The 18,080-nt window shown below is 41.1% G+C and overlaps 2 protein-coding genes across 2 annotated transcripts; both read right to left on the bottom strand.

Annotated features, from left to right (window-relative positions):
* Positions 1 to 7,650: 7,650 nt before the first annotated feature.
* LOC128735575 (seminal metalloprotease 1-like) lies at positions 7,651 to 9,314 on the bottom strand. The gene is made up of 4 exons (XM_053830057.1): positions 9,237 to 9,314; positions 8,505 to 8,619; positions 7,803 to 8,440; positions 7,651 to 7,731 (listed from the first exon to the last, which is right to left on the bottom strand). Exons 1-4 carry the CDS (start codon positions 9,312 to 9,314, stop codon positions 7,651 to 7,653), a joined length of 912 nt encoding a protein of 303 aa, XP_053686032.1.
* A 96-nt stretch (positions 9,315 to 9,410) lies between these two features.
* Positions 9,411 to 12,925, bottom strand: LOC128735574 (zinc metalloproteinase nas-14-like). The gene is made up of 4 exons (XM_053830056.1): positions 12,878 to 12,925; positions 10,068 to 10,260; positions 9,564 to 10,000; positions 9,411 to 9,497 (listed from the first exon to the last, which is right to left on the bottom strand). Exons 1-4 carry the CDS (start codon positions 12,923 to 12,925, stop codon positions 9,411 to 9,413), a joined length of 765 nt encoding a protein of 254 aa, XP_053686031.1.
* Positions 12,926 to 18,080: the final 5,155 nt, after the last annotated feature.

Here is an 18,080-nt window from a genome sequence, read left to right as displayed (position 1 = left end):
GATAAAAGTTACCGTCTCTAGAGTCCGTGTTGATGCTAGTTTTGAAAGACATACAAATATTAGTCTAAATTGGCGAGCAACTAAAAAAAATCTTCTAACATTTACCGATGCAGCTGCTAAGACTAATTATTTAAAACAATAGTTTTTTGCTTTTTAAAGCTCAACCAGCTTTATTAATCTAACATTTGCAATTGAGGTCATCTAAAAAATCACCCAACAGACTAATTGCTCGGCGGTTTGTGGGATAGCAAAGCAGAAGTAACGTTTTAAAGATGAACTTTATATGCCGGATTCTCCGGTTGTACGACATTCAAACCCAAATCCAGTGATTGTTTCTTAATTTGATTGACCAGTTCCCTTGCTTCGCACAGTTTCTGGGCGGTAGTCTTTCCAGATTTTCTTAGGCCACCTTTGGTATAAGATCCGCCACAATATCGATTCTTTCGAGCCTCTAATATTGCGTCCATTTCAATTGGATAGTAAGTTTTGCTCCGGATAAGCCTTCCCCTCGGAACAACGTCTTCCAATGCCTTCATCGTTGCTTGGTGATCGCACGATATGCAGTTAAAGTTTCCTACAAGTCTCAGTTTCGCACCAGCGGCTTCGATTGTCTCCTGCAATTTAACTAGCTTATTCAATCGCAGCTGAAGTAATCCCATGTTGTTTGATATTTTCTTCTCCAACGAGTTGAGCTCCCTTCGATCAATTTTGTCCGAAAGTTGCCCGATGAGATCGTCCACTTGCTGGAAGAAGTCCGTTTTGACGGTTATCAGCTTTTGGTCCATATCGTTCAAGGTTTGGTTGATTGTGGCCATGCTATTTTCGAACTGTTCCGTTGAAACTCTCGTTCTAAACAAAGTAAAATCTACACGGTCTTCTATTTCGTTTTCCAGCTCGATTATCCTATCCATTACATCGTTCTTTATATATTCCATATCATTAGTAATTTTTTCTAACTGATCCGTCATTTGCATTCTGAGCGTTTCGAAATTCGAGACATAATTTGTGTTTAACTGTTCTATTTTAGACTGGCTATCCAGAATTTGCTCTTTAAATCCCTCCATTATTTTCGCAAGTTCTACCAGCTTTTCAGCTGCTTCTCTTTGAGTTGTCTCTAGAGTCACTATACGTTCCTCTTTCTCTAGAAACAGTTCGTCGATTTCTTGTTGTACGCTACGCAGGTTGATAATCGCACTTGCAGCTTTCTGATGAAAATTAGTTCTCATCGCCGGTTGTGATTCGGCGCAGGAAATCTCCGAATCCGTTGGCATTAATTCGTTACCCACTCCTTCCGGTAGTGGAAGGAGAGTGATCAAACTGTTGAGTACATTCTTGATAGTTTCGATTTCCTTTTCTATTTGCTCGGATACAACCATAGAGGAGGAACTTCGCGCTGTCTTCGAGAATTGAGAAGAACGCCTGGCAGCCTGGCCGGTAACTTGGAGAATAGACGGAACTCCTTTGGTGTAAAAATCCGCTGGAAGCGTATCGATAGTGAGTCGCCGAGAGGCTCGTTGTGTATCGGATGAGCGACGTGAGCAGAAACCTGGATTTTGTGTCATTAACAGGTGATTGATGTTGTCCAGTTGCGTTTTCATGGCAGCAATATCCCCACCGTCCAGGTAAGGAACAACTAATTTCTCTAATCTAGCAAATTCGACAAGTACATCGTTGGCAAGAGCTGTCAATTTTCCGATATTTATTTCCATAACATCAATCCGAGAAGCAAGGTTAATGAAATCAACAGGTTCATCCTTTTTCAAAGACTCCCGACTAGATTGATATTGTTGTAGTTCCTCTTCACTTGGCAGGATCGAGACAGAGCGTTCCAAACTGTCGAGTCGCTCGGAAATTTCATGCAAATCATCAGAACTGAGACGAATCGGGGTGGCCGATTTATCTGTTTCATTGTTGTAAGGATGAACTTGAAATTGCTCCCGTCCTTCATTCTGCACGATACTAACTTGAACTGCAGGATCTTTCTCCAGCGCATCCAACAGCGGTTCCAACTTGTCCTGATGTTCCGGCGATAAATCGACACGCGAATGTTGGCTTCCTAGCTTGCGAACAATAATGTGCAGCAAGGTGTGCAACGTGGTAAAGTCGACATTTCCCGATTCCGGTGTACCGATGGATAAATCCACCAATTTGGCTAACGAAAGATCGAACGTCATTTTTATGGTTGCTGGTTGGGACGGATGACTAGATCTTTATTCGGTTCGTACACAACTATTATCAGTGATTGAAATGTTGGAATATTGCACGATCAAGAAAATATAAAGATTACAGATTTTTGGCTACTTTCTAGCACTTTTCCATGTCAGTCAGCAGAAAAAAGTATAAAGGCCTGTGCCTAGGAGCACGAACAACGGACTCACGTAGAACTACAAATGCAGGTTAAATTCGACAAAGGTTGACATTTTGCAAATGATATTGTAATAAATGCTCTGAAAAATTCCTATAAATTTGATACAATTTCGTAAATGCTCGTGCTCTGTATATTAGTTATATCCGTTCCTTAAGGTTTGTAGTTCCACTAAGAGTTTCTCCAGGCCACAATCACATTTGTTCTAATGATTGTAGCACTTGTCAACTTTAAAATTATGACAATGAAAATATCATCAATTAAAGCAACATATTAAACGCCCAAAAACCTATTTTCGGATCAGACAATCGCTAATTCTTCATCACTTCGAAAAGTGCTACACCACGTCACATGCATAAATATTCCGTCAACCCCTTTTTCATATTAGACATCAATTTTGAAAGAATTCTTTCTCTATGCATGGATACAATCGGGCGAAAGATAGGGGTGCTCGTTCGCTTTGTCATAACTGTTCACTTTCACGGCATCAAATTGATAAAATATAACGAGATAACCATTAAAGGAAAGTGTAAAAACTGGAATGAGTGAAATTTGAGAACGGTTGTATGCAATCGTACTACTTGTGGTATGGAAACATCATTATCGTTACGGCAAATCAGCACTACTTATTCTGACCAATCACAGAGTTTGGATTTTTAGTTAGACAATGCCTAATATTTTTCAATTATTTGGAGCTTTGTTAGGGAAACCGGAAACATGTAATCTACTGTATTGTAATGGAATTTCAAATCGATTGATACCAATATCTCTATAATCTATTGAGGGATGACTGAGTTATAAGCGTGCAAACTATAACCACTTTTCGTTACGTATTCCCTTTTCGTTTCCCTAAGGTGTACCCCAATATAGAAATCACAGACGTAGTCCCACGTGTTTGGAAAAACTATCATGCATTGCCATGAGGGAGAGTTAGACCCACTATTGGCGAGCGCGGAATAAGTTGACTGCGATCCTGGAGGACGACAGAGATCGAGAAACTGAAACAACTATTCCAGGCTAATAATACACGTAATTTCTTTAAGATGCCACATCGAAGCATGACATGTGTAGGGACGAGGAGGAAGAACTTTCCAATAATCCACTTCATGAAAAGAAAATAAGAGGGTTTCACGTCTCCCCATTGATGGTTGTATTTATCCGGGTTTAATCCAACAATTACCGATGTTGACGTTAGTATAGTTGTTTCCCGCTGTCTTAATTTTGATAACGAAGAGTCGAAGAGTCAATCGTTTGGTGCCAAAAGGGACAAATACTTCGAAACTGTCGTTTGTTTCATTCAAAATTCAAAGAGACGGCGTTGATGCCATCTTCTTCAGCAGCATAGAGCCAGAGCCGGGGTGGCTCGTGCTGTTTCAAGCACTCGTCTCCATTCAACTCGGTCTTGGGCCACTCGTCGCCAATTTCCTAGTCGTCTCAGAAGTGGCAAATCGCTTTCGACCTAGTCGAGCCATCGTGCACGTTGGGCCCCCCTGTTCCTGGTGCCGGTGGGGTTGTTGAAGAGGACTATTTTCGTCGCACTGTCGTCCGGCATCCTTACGCCGTGTCCGGCCCACCGTAGCCTGCTAACTTTCGCTAGATGTACGATGGGAGTCTCCCCAAGCAGTGCCTGTAGCTCGTGATTCATACGCCTCCGCCACTCTCCGCTTTCAGTTTGTACTCCGCCAAATATCGTCCGCAGCACTTTCCGCTCGAACACGGCCAGGGCGCGTATGTTCTCCGTGAGCAGCGTCACGGCTTCAAGTCCATAAAGAACTACCGGTCTAATAAGTGTTTTGTACATTGTTAGCTTCGTGCGGCGGCATATGCTTCCTAATCGTAGCGTTTTACGAAGGGCAAAGTAGGCCCGATTTCCCGCTTGGATGCGCCGCTGGATCTCCTTACTAGTGTTGTCCGCGGTCACCAGCGATCCCAAATACACGAACTCCTCTACCACTTCTAGTTCGTCGCCGTCAACGGTTACCGTCCGTGGGAGACGCGCATTTGTTTCCTTTGAGCCTCTTTCTTGCATGTATTTGGTCTTCGACGCATTTATTTTTAGCCCAATTCTCCAAGACTCCGCTTTCAGTCTGGCGTAGATTGCCTCCGCCGTCGCAAAGTTCCTGGCAATGATATCAAAGTCATCTGCAAAGCCTCGAAGTAGGCTACTCTTGGTAAAAATGGTACCTCTCGTTTCGATGCCCGCTCGTCGGATCACCCCCTCAAGAGCGATGTTGAACAGCATGCAGGATAAACCGTCACCTTGTCTCAATCCTCGCCGCGTCTCGAAGGGACTCGAGAGTGTCCCAGAGATGCGTACGAAACACATCGATCCAATGTAGCTCTGATCAGTCGCGTCAGTTTGTCCGGAAAACCGTATTCGTGCATTATCTGCTATAGCTTGTCTCGATCGACTGTATCGTATGCTGCTTTGAAATCAATAAAGATGTGATGCTTGGGCACGTTGTACTCCCGACATTTCTGCAAGATCTGTCGGATAGTAAAAATTTGGTCCGCAGTTGCGCGAGCCCCCATGAAACCCGCCTGACAATTCCCTACGAAACCTTGTGCTATCGGTGACAGCCGGCGTAACAGGATCTGGGAGAGTACCTTGTAGGCGGCGTTTACTAGCGTAATACCACGATAGTTGCAGCAGTCTAGCCGATCACCCTTTTTGTAGATGGGGCAAACCACTCCTTCCATCCATTCCTCCGGTAGCTTTTCCTCCTCACAAATCCTCGAAATAACCCAGTGTAGAGCCTTTGCTAGCGTTTCTCTGCCATGTTTATAAAGCTCTGCCGGTAGGCGGTCCTTCCCAGCGGCTTTATTGGTCTTCAGCAGCCGGATTTCTCGTTTGACTTCTTGGAGATCAGGTGCTAGGACATTACTATCTTCCATGGGCGCTCCTAGGTTAATTTCCGTTCCGCCTCCTTCTGCGACTTCGCCATTGAGGTGTTCATCGAAGAACTGCTTGCGCCTGTCGATCACCTCGCGCTCGTTTGTAATTAAATTCCCTCCCTCGTCCCTACACATGTCAGGTTTCGGTGTGTAGCCCTTCCGAGTTTGGTTCACCTTCTCATAAAACTTGCGTGTGTCATTAGCTCGGATTAGTTGCTCTAATTCTTCACGATCTCTGTCCTCCTTTTGGTTTTCTCCTCAGGATCGGGGTCAACTGGTTCCTAGCTCGTCGGTATTTGGCCAGGTTCTCTCTAGTGGCAATACTTAGATAATTTTTCCAAGCATTTTTATTTCTCCTCCACCGCTTGTTGGCATTCCCCATCAAACCTATCATTTTGTGTACTCCGAGGTTCAATACCTAGTGCTGTGGCAGCGTGCTCTCCGATGGCCGAGCGTATTCTGCCCCAACCGTCTTCGAGGTTTTAGGCACCTAACTCCTCGGAAGAAGGCAGATGCCATCTTCCTGGCCAACTGGGTTATTGTTCCGGGAATTCGTTGACATGCCAAAAAACCGACATGGAGGAACGACGGTAGCTATAAGCTGGTATAAGCCCGTCCGACAGCTAATTACCGCATCACCACTGGGATGCTCCATGGAAAGACATTCAGTTCACTGGCCACTGGGATGCACCTTACTTAGCAATATGGAAACCTCTGATACCTCCGCCACAGTCGAGCGGACCAGCATTCAACAGTCATCCCGGTCCTGTGTGCGGCAGTGGCAGAGGTTTTCTCCAAATTGCCATCAATGGCAAGTATAATTATCTCTTGACCTCGTCGGGTGCTGATCCGTTCCCTGTTTCCAGCTCAAACACTAGCCGATCTGACCAACTTCGCCTCCATACCCACCAGGGGTGAGAGATTTACGGACTAAAATCACTCAACTACGGCTACTATTGAGTAGTTATGACTACGACGTTGTCGTTCTAACTCCTCCTCCTTCAACTAAGTATACGCCTTTTCGCTGTGATCGCAATCCGGCAAGCAGTCGTCATACTCGGGGTGGCGGCGTGCCTACTGGCGTCAAGAATCACCTGAGAAGCCACTAAATAACTGCAAAAAGCTCGAGCAAATTGCAGTTTGCCATTTTTCGATTCGAAACGATTGTTTCTCTACAAGTCAGAAATAGATCGAGCATCCCTTCTCGAAGCTGAATCGACTTCAAGAAGATTAGATCTCAAGTACCATCTCAATACTACTCCAGTCCAACGTTAAACAAAACCCTGCACGTTTCTGGGATTAGGCATATTAGGAAGCTGAAAAAAAGCGACTACATTCCTAATCCCGTACACTACGATGGTACCGACGCTTGGACAAGCAGGGACGCTGCAGGACTCTTCGCATTGTTCTTCGAACTCGTGTATAGCAGAGCGGCACCAGTGCAGATTGTCGAATGTTTTGCCCATATACAAGCACACGATTTCAATCTCCCCGCTATTCATATACAGTGGACTCTTGGAAAAGTTAATCAGAGCGTTAAAGTTAATTGTTCAGAAAAGTTAAGCGATTTGCATGAAAGAACCAATTTGTATGAAAGAAAGGTTGGCAAAAATGTCGTTTATTGGAACCATCCCAACCCACCCGAGCAGGAGCGAAGAGCAAAATGATATCAAAATGTGTTATGGAAATCGAATAACTCGTATCAAAATTTGGTCTTGTTTTGGCTGACATAGTTGGTAAAATAACAAAAAATAATATCAAAATTTTGCTCCTTTAAGGCTAAAAGAATAATTACTTGTGTTATTTGAATAAAAAAGCGATAACATGACTGTATTCAGAGTTTAGAATAACATATTTTAGTATAATTAAGGTATTGAATAATAAATGCAGTAGCATGAGATATTAAAAAATCATTTTATAAATTATTTATAATCTAAAATCTCTTTAATCAATAAAAAAAAATTTATGAGATATATCGAATGTCTTTTTAAGATCAAAATAAGATATGATAACAAAATCAGTTATTAAACTCATCTTACAACCACTGTTTAAAATATCTACTCAATAACAAAATGTGTTATCAATGTATCTCCATATCTATTCAATAACAAAATATAGTATTATAACACAGTTTGATATTGTTTTTATATTATTTTGCTCTTCGCTCCTGCTCGGGAAGAAAAGCGCACCCTGTGCGCTTGCCAAAATTATACGGGCTTAAAATTTTGCAGTAAAGAAATAGTACATAAATTTAGAACAACATTGTAAAACCTTCAATTTTAGATATTCATATTTCATTTTTATGGAATTGCTGTATTGCTATATTCATATTATTAGGCATAAAACGTTTTAATTAATACGAATTAAGTTGTGATAGATTTACGTCAACGTTAGCATCCATACATTCTATTAATTTTCAGAATATCGCTTTTACTCATTCCGTCACGTTGACCAATTTTTTGATCAGTCTCCTGAAAGCATAAATACAGCTCGTGATTATTTTAGTTTACTCTTGAATTAGCCAGTATTATTGACTACTTACCTGCCGCACTACGATGGTTTTCTCCCCATTCATGCTGAACGATTTCTCGCTGTAGTGCATGATACTACCGTAGTCATATTCTTCCCCAAAATTATCTACTTTATCCGGACCGTACAGGTAAAAGTTTTTCTCCTTTCCCGGTTCGATGTTTTCCCACATAATCTCAACGTAGTCATCACGATTGTAAGTGTTTTGCATATGTCTAAATCCGATAGCATGAATCAGCTCGTGTACAATAGTTCCGAGCCGGAAGCACCCACTACCAACTGGATATGGCTTCAGTTTTACATGTTGACTTTCTCCGTTGTGACCCACAGTAGCAGAGCATCCGGTACTATCACCGTGAATACTGATGTAACTGGAATCGCTTAGAGCATCTCGTTGTTTAAACTGCAAACAGGTTGCATGCTCGATAATCCGCATGGCTTGGTGGATGTAGTCGATCTGTTCGTTGTCGTACCATCCTTCTTCAATTTCGTACACCAGCGTGTTCGATGGCCAGCGATATTTTTCGGCAAGCATTCCATTCTTTCGATTAATTTCAGCATACTGCTCCTCGGTGAGTATCATGTCCCCCTCGAACTGACCGCTCAACTCCTCCGCCAGGTCCCCTGGACGAAGATTGCTTAGCCGAGCGACTGGAATTTTAATTTAAAATTTTCTTCAAATAAATGTGCGGTACCAATTTAATTATAGTGTTACTGTTCTCGGCAGAATTTTCTGAAATCCTCAGCGAAGGAGCACCGTTGCAATAGAAAACGAAAGTAAATATTACTAAAAGTTGTAAAGCTATCATTTTTTTAAACGAATTAGTCAACTGTACATATGCTTAGTTAATGACAAACAGGGAGTTTTGAGTAAAATTTTATAGGCAATCCAATCAACAAGTCTGATTGGGGTCGGATGAGATTTGACTTCTTATTCGGCTTTTGTCAGATAACGATAATTGCCCTAATTTGATAATTAGCAGGGGCAACGTAAATCGTTTTCAATATCAATATCTGTAAGTACAGGGTATTACAGAATGGATAACCCAAGTTCAAATTCATTGTTTTTTTTCTTTCGACTGTTTGACTCGTCTATGTGTTCACATAAAAATTGTGCGGAATTTCATATCGATATTTACCAGTACCAGTTTTTTGCGTTTGAATTCTCAAACACGCTTGTTTATTCGTAAAACGTTATACTAGCGTTTAGTTATCTCACCTACGGAGATTCAAGATATAGTTCATTACAACCATGCGTTTTATCGGCAGTGCAGGTACTGAGTGGTTTGATCTACTTGAATTGAGTGCAGGTTTCTGATATTATTTAAACAACGTGTTTGCTTTTTATCTGATCTATTGAATTACATAACGGCTACTGTCATAACAGCACCAAAACTTGTAGAACCCTTATTTAATGCCTTGATACTATATACCACTGGGAACGTACGTTATCAATAGCGCTTAATCCCTCCAGAACCATGAAAGACATAAAAATTTTCGGATTTAACATACTATAGTTGTTCATGATATGCACAAATCAGTGCACTGCGTGTATTCTTTGGTGAAAAAAATAATTTTACGGTAGGTATTGCTTTAAAAGTATTGCATGTAAGCAATTAGATTACGTCGGATTACAAGGATACATCATGTTTAGTTTTTTAATATCTTTCACGCTCATGTAATCACGTTGCCCAAGCTCAGAACCATCCTTGAAAGAAAAAAGTAAGTTATTTTATAAGTTTTTTAACCTTACCGCTTGTATTTTATTCCTTACCAGAGCAATGATTGTCTCCTTACCGTTACTCGAAAATGCGTAACCACTGCGGTGCATAATACTATCATAATCGTATGGTATGCCGAAATCATCAAACGCTGGTGTCGAAAATTTTTCCATGTAGTGATGATCGTGCAGATTAATATTGCTATAATTCACTTGTATGTACAGATCACGATCTGGTCTGCTGGTCGGATGGGTGAATCCCAGCGTGTGCAGTAACTGATGAAGGATGGAACCGACCGTGAAACATCCACGAGGATCCAGGTTTACGATCTGGGCACCTCCAATCATTCCTAGGTCTGCCCAACAGCCACTATCTTTTCTAGTGATAACCAAAAAATTTTTAGAAGTTGCTTCCCAGGACACAAATTTGACACAACTTCGGCTTTCAATGTAATCCATAGCTTCCCGGAGGATTAATTTTTCGTCGGCAGCTGTTACGGAAAATCGAAAACATATTTATGTTGGCATCAATGAATCCTAATTGGCGATTATAGTTACTTAGGTTGGATAGCAGATAGGGTATCGAATTTTCACTCCAAGTGTAATTGCCTTCCCGAAAATTCTTCCCATCGTCAGCACCAGTCTCAGGAATCACCAGATCACCGTATGTTTTTTGGCCGAGCTCTTCGAAAACGTGATATAATCGTCCATGCGCGATCACCACAGTTGACATCAGGAGCAGTAGGAGTCTCTGTGGATTTTAAAAAGATGTTTAAACTTAATTGAATAATTTCTGTGTTTAAACATTTTTGGAATACCAAGTTACTGATTACCTTCATGACTAGATTAGCAGACGTGTGTAATTGGAATGAAAGATGATTACTGACAGAATTTTGCAGGAAGCGCGCCGTTTATTCCGAAAAACATTTATTTGTTTTTTGATAATTTGGCGACGTACCCCACCCCAACCGCGATAATTGGACCGGTAAAATATACACCGATTGCATACTTCTTGCTAATAAAAAGATTCCTTTTACAGCCAAACCGACGAGAGTAATGAATATGAACCGTAGACGAATTGTATATTTAACATTTGCATAAACTTGAGTTAAATTCAATGCCCTTTTTTTCTTTCACTATGAGGATTTTTCTTAATATTTCAACTTAGACTATCATCAGTCACATATTCGGACTTGTTTTATAGCTTATTATGCTATAATTATTGTGTTATCCATGCATGCTCTATGCTCCATAATAACGTATATTAGCGACGATATTCTCTTGAAAAAGAATTCCAAAAACAAGTATTATTGCAACTTGCAACCCATGCATATTTACGTCGCCCGCGCGCACTTTGAAGGTCATTTTTGTGCGATCTTTCATTTTATGGTTTTACAAACAGAATCCGACCGGGGATTTTTTCGTAAAGAAGTCGTTTATCTCAACAACTCCAAATGCCGCTAAACTAGATTTAATCTTTTGATATCAATAGAAAGATATTTCTAAAAGGATTCCAATGATAAGGATAAAAATGGTGTAGTGCTTGTTCACATTAAGCGTCAGTTTCTAGCAGTTTTGCCAAAAAAGGGCATTTTACCATTGCTTCCTCGGTATGAAAATGCATAAAAGTTCATATCACTGAGCAGTGGTGGAAGGCAAAATAATATTAGTCGAATATTGATATAATATCAAATCGCATTTTGGGTCATGTACTTCAACGAGTTAATATTTTTTGAAACGGTAATTCTACAATTGATGGAGGGACGATAGGGGAAAATTTTTTGGGGTGAAGGGGAAAGAGCGGGGTGGTGAGGCGGGGGGGGGGGGGAGGTGGTTATTGGTAGCTACGTTTAACAGGTAGTCGTTGTGACTCCTACCTTTTGTCCAATGGTAGGAGTAACAACAACTACTTGTTAAACGTAACTACCAATAACTCCCCCCCCCCTCACCTTCCCACTCTTTCTCCTCTACACCAAAAAATTTTCATTACCTTCCCCTACCGTCCCTCCATCAATTGTAAAACCACCGTTACAAAATATATTAATATTACCCAGCTAGCATTTTCATATGTATAAAAAAGGTAAAAATCAGCATTACGTACAGATATACATGCTAAATAAATCGTATTTCATGCGCAAAATTGGCATATCTGTACTATTTTGGAGGCGGTATACGTGATTACGAATAATTTAGAGCGTTACGAGCGTAAGTATTTATATACGACAATATCCGATTAAGCGCGAGTCGCTCCGTACTACTCTACGATTTTGTGCTGAAAATCGTATGTATGTCAGTCATTATCATTATATACGACAAAAAATCAACTTGATCCCACTTTATCCAGCTTTAGTTACGATTTCGAGTTTGTTAGGAGATATTTACGATAGTTTTCGTACATTGATATACGAGTTGGTGCTAACTGGGTAATGCCTGACCGCATTTCAAAGTCAAAGACTAAACACACTAGTTTGGTCTACTGCAACGAGTTGACCGCGTTCGTGACTTGAGGGCCAAACAGAATGCTGCGTCAACCCATCCGTCACCGTCAATTTGACAGTAAACCCATGGGAAAACTGTTTGAGGCAATGTTATGCTTGCTACCTTTACATCTTCATGTGAAGAAGGAAGCCTTACTCACTCGGTGCACTAAGGTTCCAAAGGTGTCGTAACATACTTGAGGGGGATCAAATTGGTCACCTTCGCGTACTAAGAGAGTTCAAACTACCACCCCTAGTAACGACAATCTCTGACTGGATGGAGGTACGGCCTAACATGGATGTTCCGTACAGTGTAATTGTTACTAATCGCACTGTATGGAGCAATGGAGGGCCTGTTCTTCCATCCGGTACCATCTGCTTCTTTACAGATGGATCAAAAATTGCACAGGTTCTGGAGTCTACGGACCCGGAATAAAGGAAGCTTTTCCACTGGGCAAATGTCCCACCGTGTTCCAAGCGGAAGTATATGCAATATACATCTGCGCCAAGATATGTCTAAAACGAAAGTATAGGTATGCTAAAATCGGAATCTTCACGGACAGCAACGCTGCACTACTGGCTCTCAAGTCCACCAAATGTTCATCCAAATTAGTTTGGGAGTGCAGCACAACCTTGAGGGAGCTCTCCCGCCAGAACAAAGTTTCATTATTCTGGGTGCCTGGACACTGCGGAATCGAGAGCAACGAGCTTGTCGACAGCCTAGCGAGACAAGGATCTGCTAATCAGTTCATTGGCCTGAACCGTTTCTGGGCACCTCCATATTCGCTGTCAAAAGCGAGTTACTGACCTGGGAAAGGCTAGAAATAGGGGCTGTTGACAAGCTAAACACTTTATCTACCCAGACCCTGCAGTAGTTAACAAATTACTTACCTTAACGCGTAGGGAACTGCACACAATCACGGGACGTTGACGCAGCATTCTATTTGGCCCTTTAGACGTAAATCTCGATTGTGCGCTTACCTTTCGCTTGCATCTTGAGAAGATTGTCTCGAGGGTTAATAGGCAACTTGGTTTTATATTTAAAATTGCTGATGAGTTCAAAGATCCTCACTGTATCCGTTCGCTCTACCTCACCTTAGTACGCTCAAAATTCGAGTCCTCTTAGGTGGAAGCAATTCTTCGATGAGTACCTCAACGGCGATATAGCTAAAGGAGACGCAACGGAAGTTAACCTAGGAGTGCCTACAAACGACAACATCGTGCCGGCTCCGGCGAGAAATCGAGCAGCTGAAGAATAATAGAGCCGCCGGAGAGAACCGATTCCCAGTAGAACTACAATAATGGCTAAGAATCGCTAACAACGGTATGTCACTGGATAATTTCAAGGATTCGGGAGGAGGAGAAACTAGCATTGGGCGATACTGTATCTGTATCGAAAAAATCGATACTTTTGAGCCGATACATCGATATTTTGGATCGATACTGAGCGTCCCGATACCGGCCAGTATCGATGCTAAAACGACGATATTTGTATCGATACCTTTATAGTAAATGCTAGAGAAACTAAAATACTTTACTTATCCTAATGCGATGTCCATTAGGATTTCACCTGCATAACAATGTTCCGCCAACAAACTCGATCCATGGCTGTCCGCCTCCAATTTCTCGAATGTCCCACACTTTCCAGGACTTGCTCCATATGGTCTAACCGTCAAGCACGCTGCGTACCTCTGCGCCTGGTACCAACCGAATTCGAGGCAAACATCATTTTTACGGGATTGTTTTCTGGCATTCTCACAACATGTCCCGGTCATTGTACTCTTCCAGCCTCAGCAACTTTCTGAATGCTGAGTTGGCCGAAAAGCTGCGCTAGCTTGTGGTTCATGTTTTTCCTCCATAGACCGTACTCACATACACCACCAAAGATGATCCTAAGCACACGACGTCCAAAAGTGATCAGTCTCCGTCGAGCATTGTCCACGTTTCGTGCCCGTAGACTATCGGTCTTATTTGCGCTTTGTACATGGTACATTTGGTACAGGGATGAAGCTTGCCAGATTTTAGGGTCTTGTAGAATCCGCAGTAAGCACGACTTCCGGCAAGAATACCTCTGCGTATTTCTCTGCTGCAGATGTTATCCGACCACCTCGAACTCGTAGAAATTAAAATAAGAGGTGTACCTAATTAATGCGGCAGCTAATTTTTTCTCTGCAAAAATAGATGCATTCCCAGTTCCAGTCTTAAATCAAATTTTAAGTAAAACTTAAATTTCAATTTGAAATCTAATTTAAAGTCGGATTTCTTCGGTGATGTAAAAAAATCAAATTCAATTTCAAATCTTATTTCAAGTTCAAGTATAAGTCCGATTTAACTCCAATTTCTGGCAAAGTTGTAAGTATAATTTCTAGTCAAATTTTACATCCAATTCACTATTAGTTACTAGTAAAATTTTAAGTTCTTTATTATGTCCTATTTCAAGTTCAATTTCATGTCTCATTATAAGTCCTATTTCATGTGTAATTTCAAGTCCAATTTATATATTCTAGTCTGAATTGGTCCAAACTTGAGTTTAACTTCGCGTCCAATTTTAACTGTGATTTGAAGTCCAAATTCAAGTTTCACTTCAAGTTTAATTTTAAGTTAAATTTAAAGTCTTACTTCCAGCTCAATTTAAAGTAAAGATTCAAGTTGAAATTGATTCAAACTGAAGTCCAATATCATTTGTTCATCAATATCAATTTGAAGTTCAATTTTAAGCATAATGCCATGCTCAATTCTAAGTTAAATTTCAGTTCCCATTTCAAGTTCAATATCAAGTTTAATTTCAGGTTCAATTTTAAGTAAAATTTCAAGTGCAATTCCAGCTCCGATTTTAAAATTAATTTCAAATGCAATTAGACAACTCACAAGTTGCTGAGTGAAGCTCTGATTTCCTCAATGGAGGTAGCTGTCTTGGCACTCGAAGATGGATGTGGTTGGATACGCTAGACCGTCAATGAAGCCGCAACTGCGTTGTTAAGTGAAGAAACCCTGAGTGCATGAAATAACTTTTGACGGAGATGAACTGGAAGGGGTTGATGAATTCATAAATTAGGGATCTCTGGCAACCGCCGTCAATCATACGAGTAAGCAGATTCAACGACGCATTCTAGCTAAGTCAGGTCTACTTTTCCCTTCGTAAGTCATTTCGATCAAGGAGCATAAACCGTATGCAAAATATAAAAGCATTTGCTAGCGCTTGGCTGAGTGGTTGATTTCTGGTCGGCCCGGCCGGTTTTTCACTTGCCGGTGATCGATCAATCTGGCAAAAAGTCGGTTTACCAACTTAAAAAAACGGATTTGTACTTCTTGTCCGATTTTTAAAATTTATTTTTCATTTCCATCATTCCACTAAATTTTCTAATAAATTTTGTAGCAATCCTGAGCAATTCGTTGCAGTTTCCGGTCAAAAGAGTTTAAAACCGCAGGCCTGACCAGTCCGACTCAGCTATTATTTCGTTCCTAACGAGATTTCGTATGAGAACGAAAGAGAATCAACAGTAGTAAAAGCACACGCATATAATTTTCTAAAAAATTAAGCTTAATAATAAACAAAAGTGTGGTTTTCGTTGCACCCTGTCAGTGTATCGATACCGATATCGATACCACTGGTATCGATACTTGCCGCCCGATATTTCAACGGGATCGATACCTTTACAAAAATTGTATCGATATTCGAATATCGATGCTTTTCGCAGTATCGCCCAATGCTAGGAGAAACCACCGGAGGAGTGGATGGAAGATGTAGTCTGTAAATTGCTTGGTTGCTTCGTCTATCTCCAATAGCAAGAGAATTCGTAGGGTAGTATTAGGTGGGCTTTATGGGGGCCCGTGCTACAAATCAAATTTTTACTCTCCGACAAATCCTCCAGAAATGTCGAGAGTACAACGTGACCAGGCATCATATTTTCGTGGATTTCAGGAGCAGAATACGATGCGGTTAAACGCGAACAGTTATGGCAGATAATGTACGAGTGCGCTTTTCCGGACTAATTGATGCGGCTGATCAAAGCTACCCTGGAGCGAGTGATGTGCTACGTGCGCGTTTTGGGGACATTCTCGAGTCCTTTCGAATCACGCAGAGGGTTGCAGCAAGGGGATGGATTGTCCTGTATGTTATTCAATATCGCTATTGAAGCTGTGATCCGGTCTCTGGTCACCACCGACAATAATACGAGTAAGGAGATTGAACGACGCATTCAAGCTGTAAATCGAGCCTACTTTTCACTCCGTAAGACGCTTCGATCAAGGAACATAAGCACAAAGCTGACGATGTACAAAACGTTAATCAGACCGGTAGTCCTCTACGGACTTGAGACAGTAACTTTGCTTACGGAACGTACACTTGCCGTATTTGAACGAAAGGTGTTGTGGACTATTTTTGGTGGAGTACAAACGGATAGCGGACAGTGGCGTAGGCGTATGAACCACGAGTTGTAAGTACTACTTGGAGAGATTCCCATCGTACACCTGGCGAAAATTGGGAGACTACGGTGGGCCGGCCACGTCGCCGGATGACTGTGCAGTGAAATCCGTTCTCTTAAAGAACCAACTCTTCTGCTTTTAACGTAGAACTACGTCTTACGGCAAGGTTTGGGATAGAGTGTCATTCCGAAAAATAGAAAAATGCGAGCGTCACGAAAAATGATAGGTTTTGAGCACTAATAGCTTAGCGGTTTCCGGATCGATTTTAAATATTTTTGCACCAATCAATCGGAAAATCTTCTACGCATCAACCCCAATATAGAAACCTATTGCTTTCAAAGTACGCACTATTGAAAAATTGAACATAATGAAGCATTGTCCAACTTGCAATCCTCGCTTCGTGATTGGTCGCAACGTATTTTTAGAAAAAAAGTGACAACATCTCCCCGTCCCAACAGGTCGAAGATTCTTTGCAACGATTGAACCTAGACCAATTTGATATCTGTGCTTGGGAAGTACGCCAGAAAGAGTGACAAAGTCTCCCCGTCCCAACAAAATTCCATACAAACGCGATTAAACCTAGTCCAATTTGATATCTGTGCTTAGGAAGTATGCCAGAGTGCCAAGCCACCCCTCTTCTTCAACCAATGTTATCGTTTAAACATTAAATCTAGCCCAATTTGATGCCCTGAAGGTCAAATTTTATAGAGTGAGCGGCCGCCCTTTCCTTTTGCCAGGACGCATACATATACTGCAAGAATTTGTTCGGAACTGTTGTCTTGCTCGGAAACATAGCTGAAGGGATATTTGTGTATGTGACGTGACGCAGCAATTCTCAAAGCGAGGAAAATCAGTAACTCTCTTATCCGAGAATAGTTTTGAACGTTTCATTTGCTGCTTTACGTCAGTTAGTTGCCTGCAATTCTATACATAGTTATAATAGTCAAGTATTACATTTCTTTCGAAAATGATGGACAAGACATGGCAGGAGGGATCCGTAGTGATGTCAATTTTTATTTGAACGTCAACTCGGCATAAGACAGGAAGGTACAAATCATTACCAAATAACTTTAACTTACATATATAATAGCTTGCAATCATGAAAATGAGTAAAAACATATAAAAAATTATCGACTTGCAAAAATTTGAATTTCTCAACCTACAGCACAGCACAGTCGAATCATTTTAACATAACAATTTTTTGATGTCATCAAAATACATATACAGTATCCACCCGCTAATCCGACACCCAATAATCCGACGACTCAATAGTCCGGATCTCGCTAATCCGGAAAATTCCGAATTAAAAAGTATTGCACTTAACTTCTTTCAATCGAATACTACCTTCATTTGGCGTCTCCGTTAGAGTCAGAATGGTACTCTTTCTAACTAAATGGAAATGATACATGGAGCTGCTTCTAACTATGTTAACTTTTGCCATGGCCATAATATTTTCATTGCTATTCTCAATAGACTGATGTGCTTGCGCTTATTTCGATACTAACTAAGAGTTTCAAAGTATTTTGTTGACGAAATTGAGCATTACTGAGTATTAAACATATTTATTGTGTACTTACGACAAATATTTTCTCAAATTTCCGGAGTTGTTTACGTATGGACCACATTTCAAATTCACACTGACGTCAGTTTGACTGTCGGATTATCGAAT

Source organism: Sabethes cyaneus, chromosome 2, assembly GCF_943734655.1.
Source record: "Sabethes cyaneus chromosome 2, idSabCyanKW18_F2, whole genome shotgun sequence".
Classification (NCBI taxonomy): Eukaryota; Metazoa; Arthropoda; class Insecta; order Diptera; family Culicidae; genus Sabethes; species Sabethes cyaneus.
Note: the sequence above shows the minus strand (reverse complement) of the source record. Positions and strands in the feature narration are given on the sequence as shown.

Bases quoted from the DNA above. Each gene is read 5' to 3' on its own strand.
- LOC128735575 (XM_053830057.1), bottom strand. From the start codon at position 9,314: ATGAACAACTATAGTATGTTAAATCCGAAAATTTTTATGTCTTTCATG. The intron at 8,620-9,236 runs GTACGTTCCCAG...GCATATGTACAG, and splicing joins GATTAAGCGCTATTGATAAC to TTGACTAATTCGTTTAAAAA. The intron at 8,441-8,504 runs GTAACACTATAA...TTAAAATTCCAG, and splicing joins AGAAAATTCTGCCGAGAACA to TCGCTCGGCTAAGCAATCTT.
- LOC128735574 (XM_053830056.1), bottom strand. From the start codon at position 12,925: ATGCTGCGTCAACGTCCCGTGATTGTGTGCAGTTCCCTACGCGTTAAG. The intron at 10,261-12,877 runs GTAAGTAATTTG...TAAAATCCACAG, and splicing joins GCAGTTCCCTACGCGTTAAG to AGACTCCTACTGCTCCTGAT. The intron at 9,498-9,563 runs GTAAGGAATAAA...TTTTCTTTCAAG, and splicing joins AGGAGACAATCATTGCTCTG to GATGGTTCTGAGCTTGGGCA.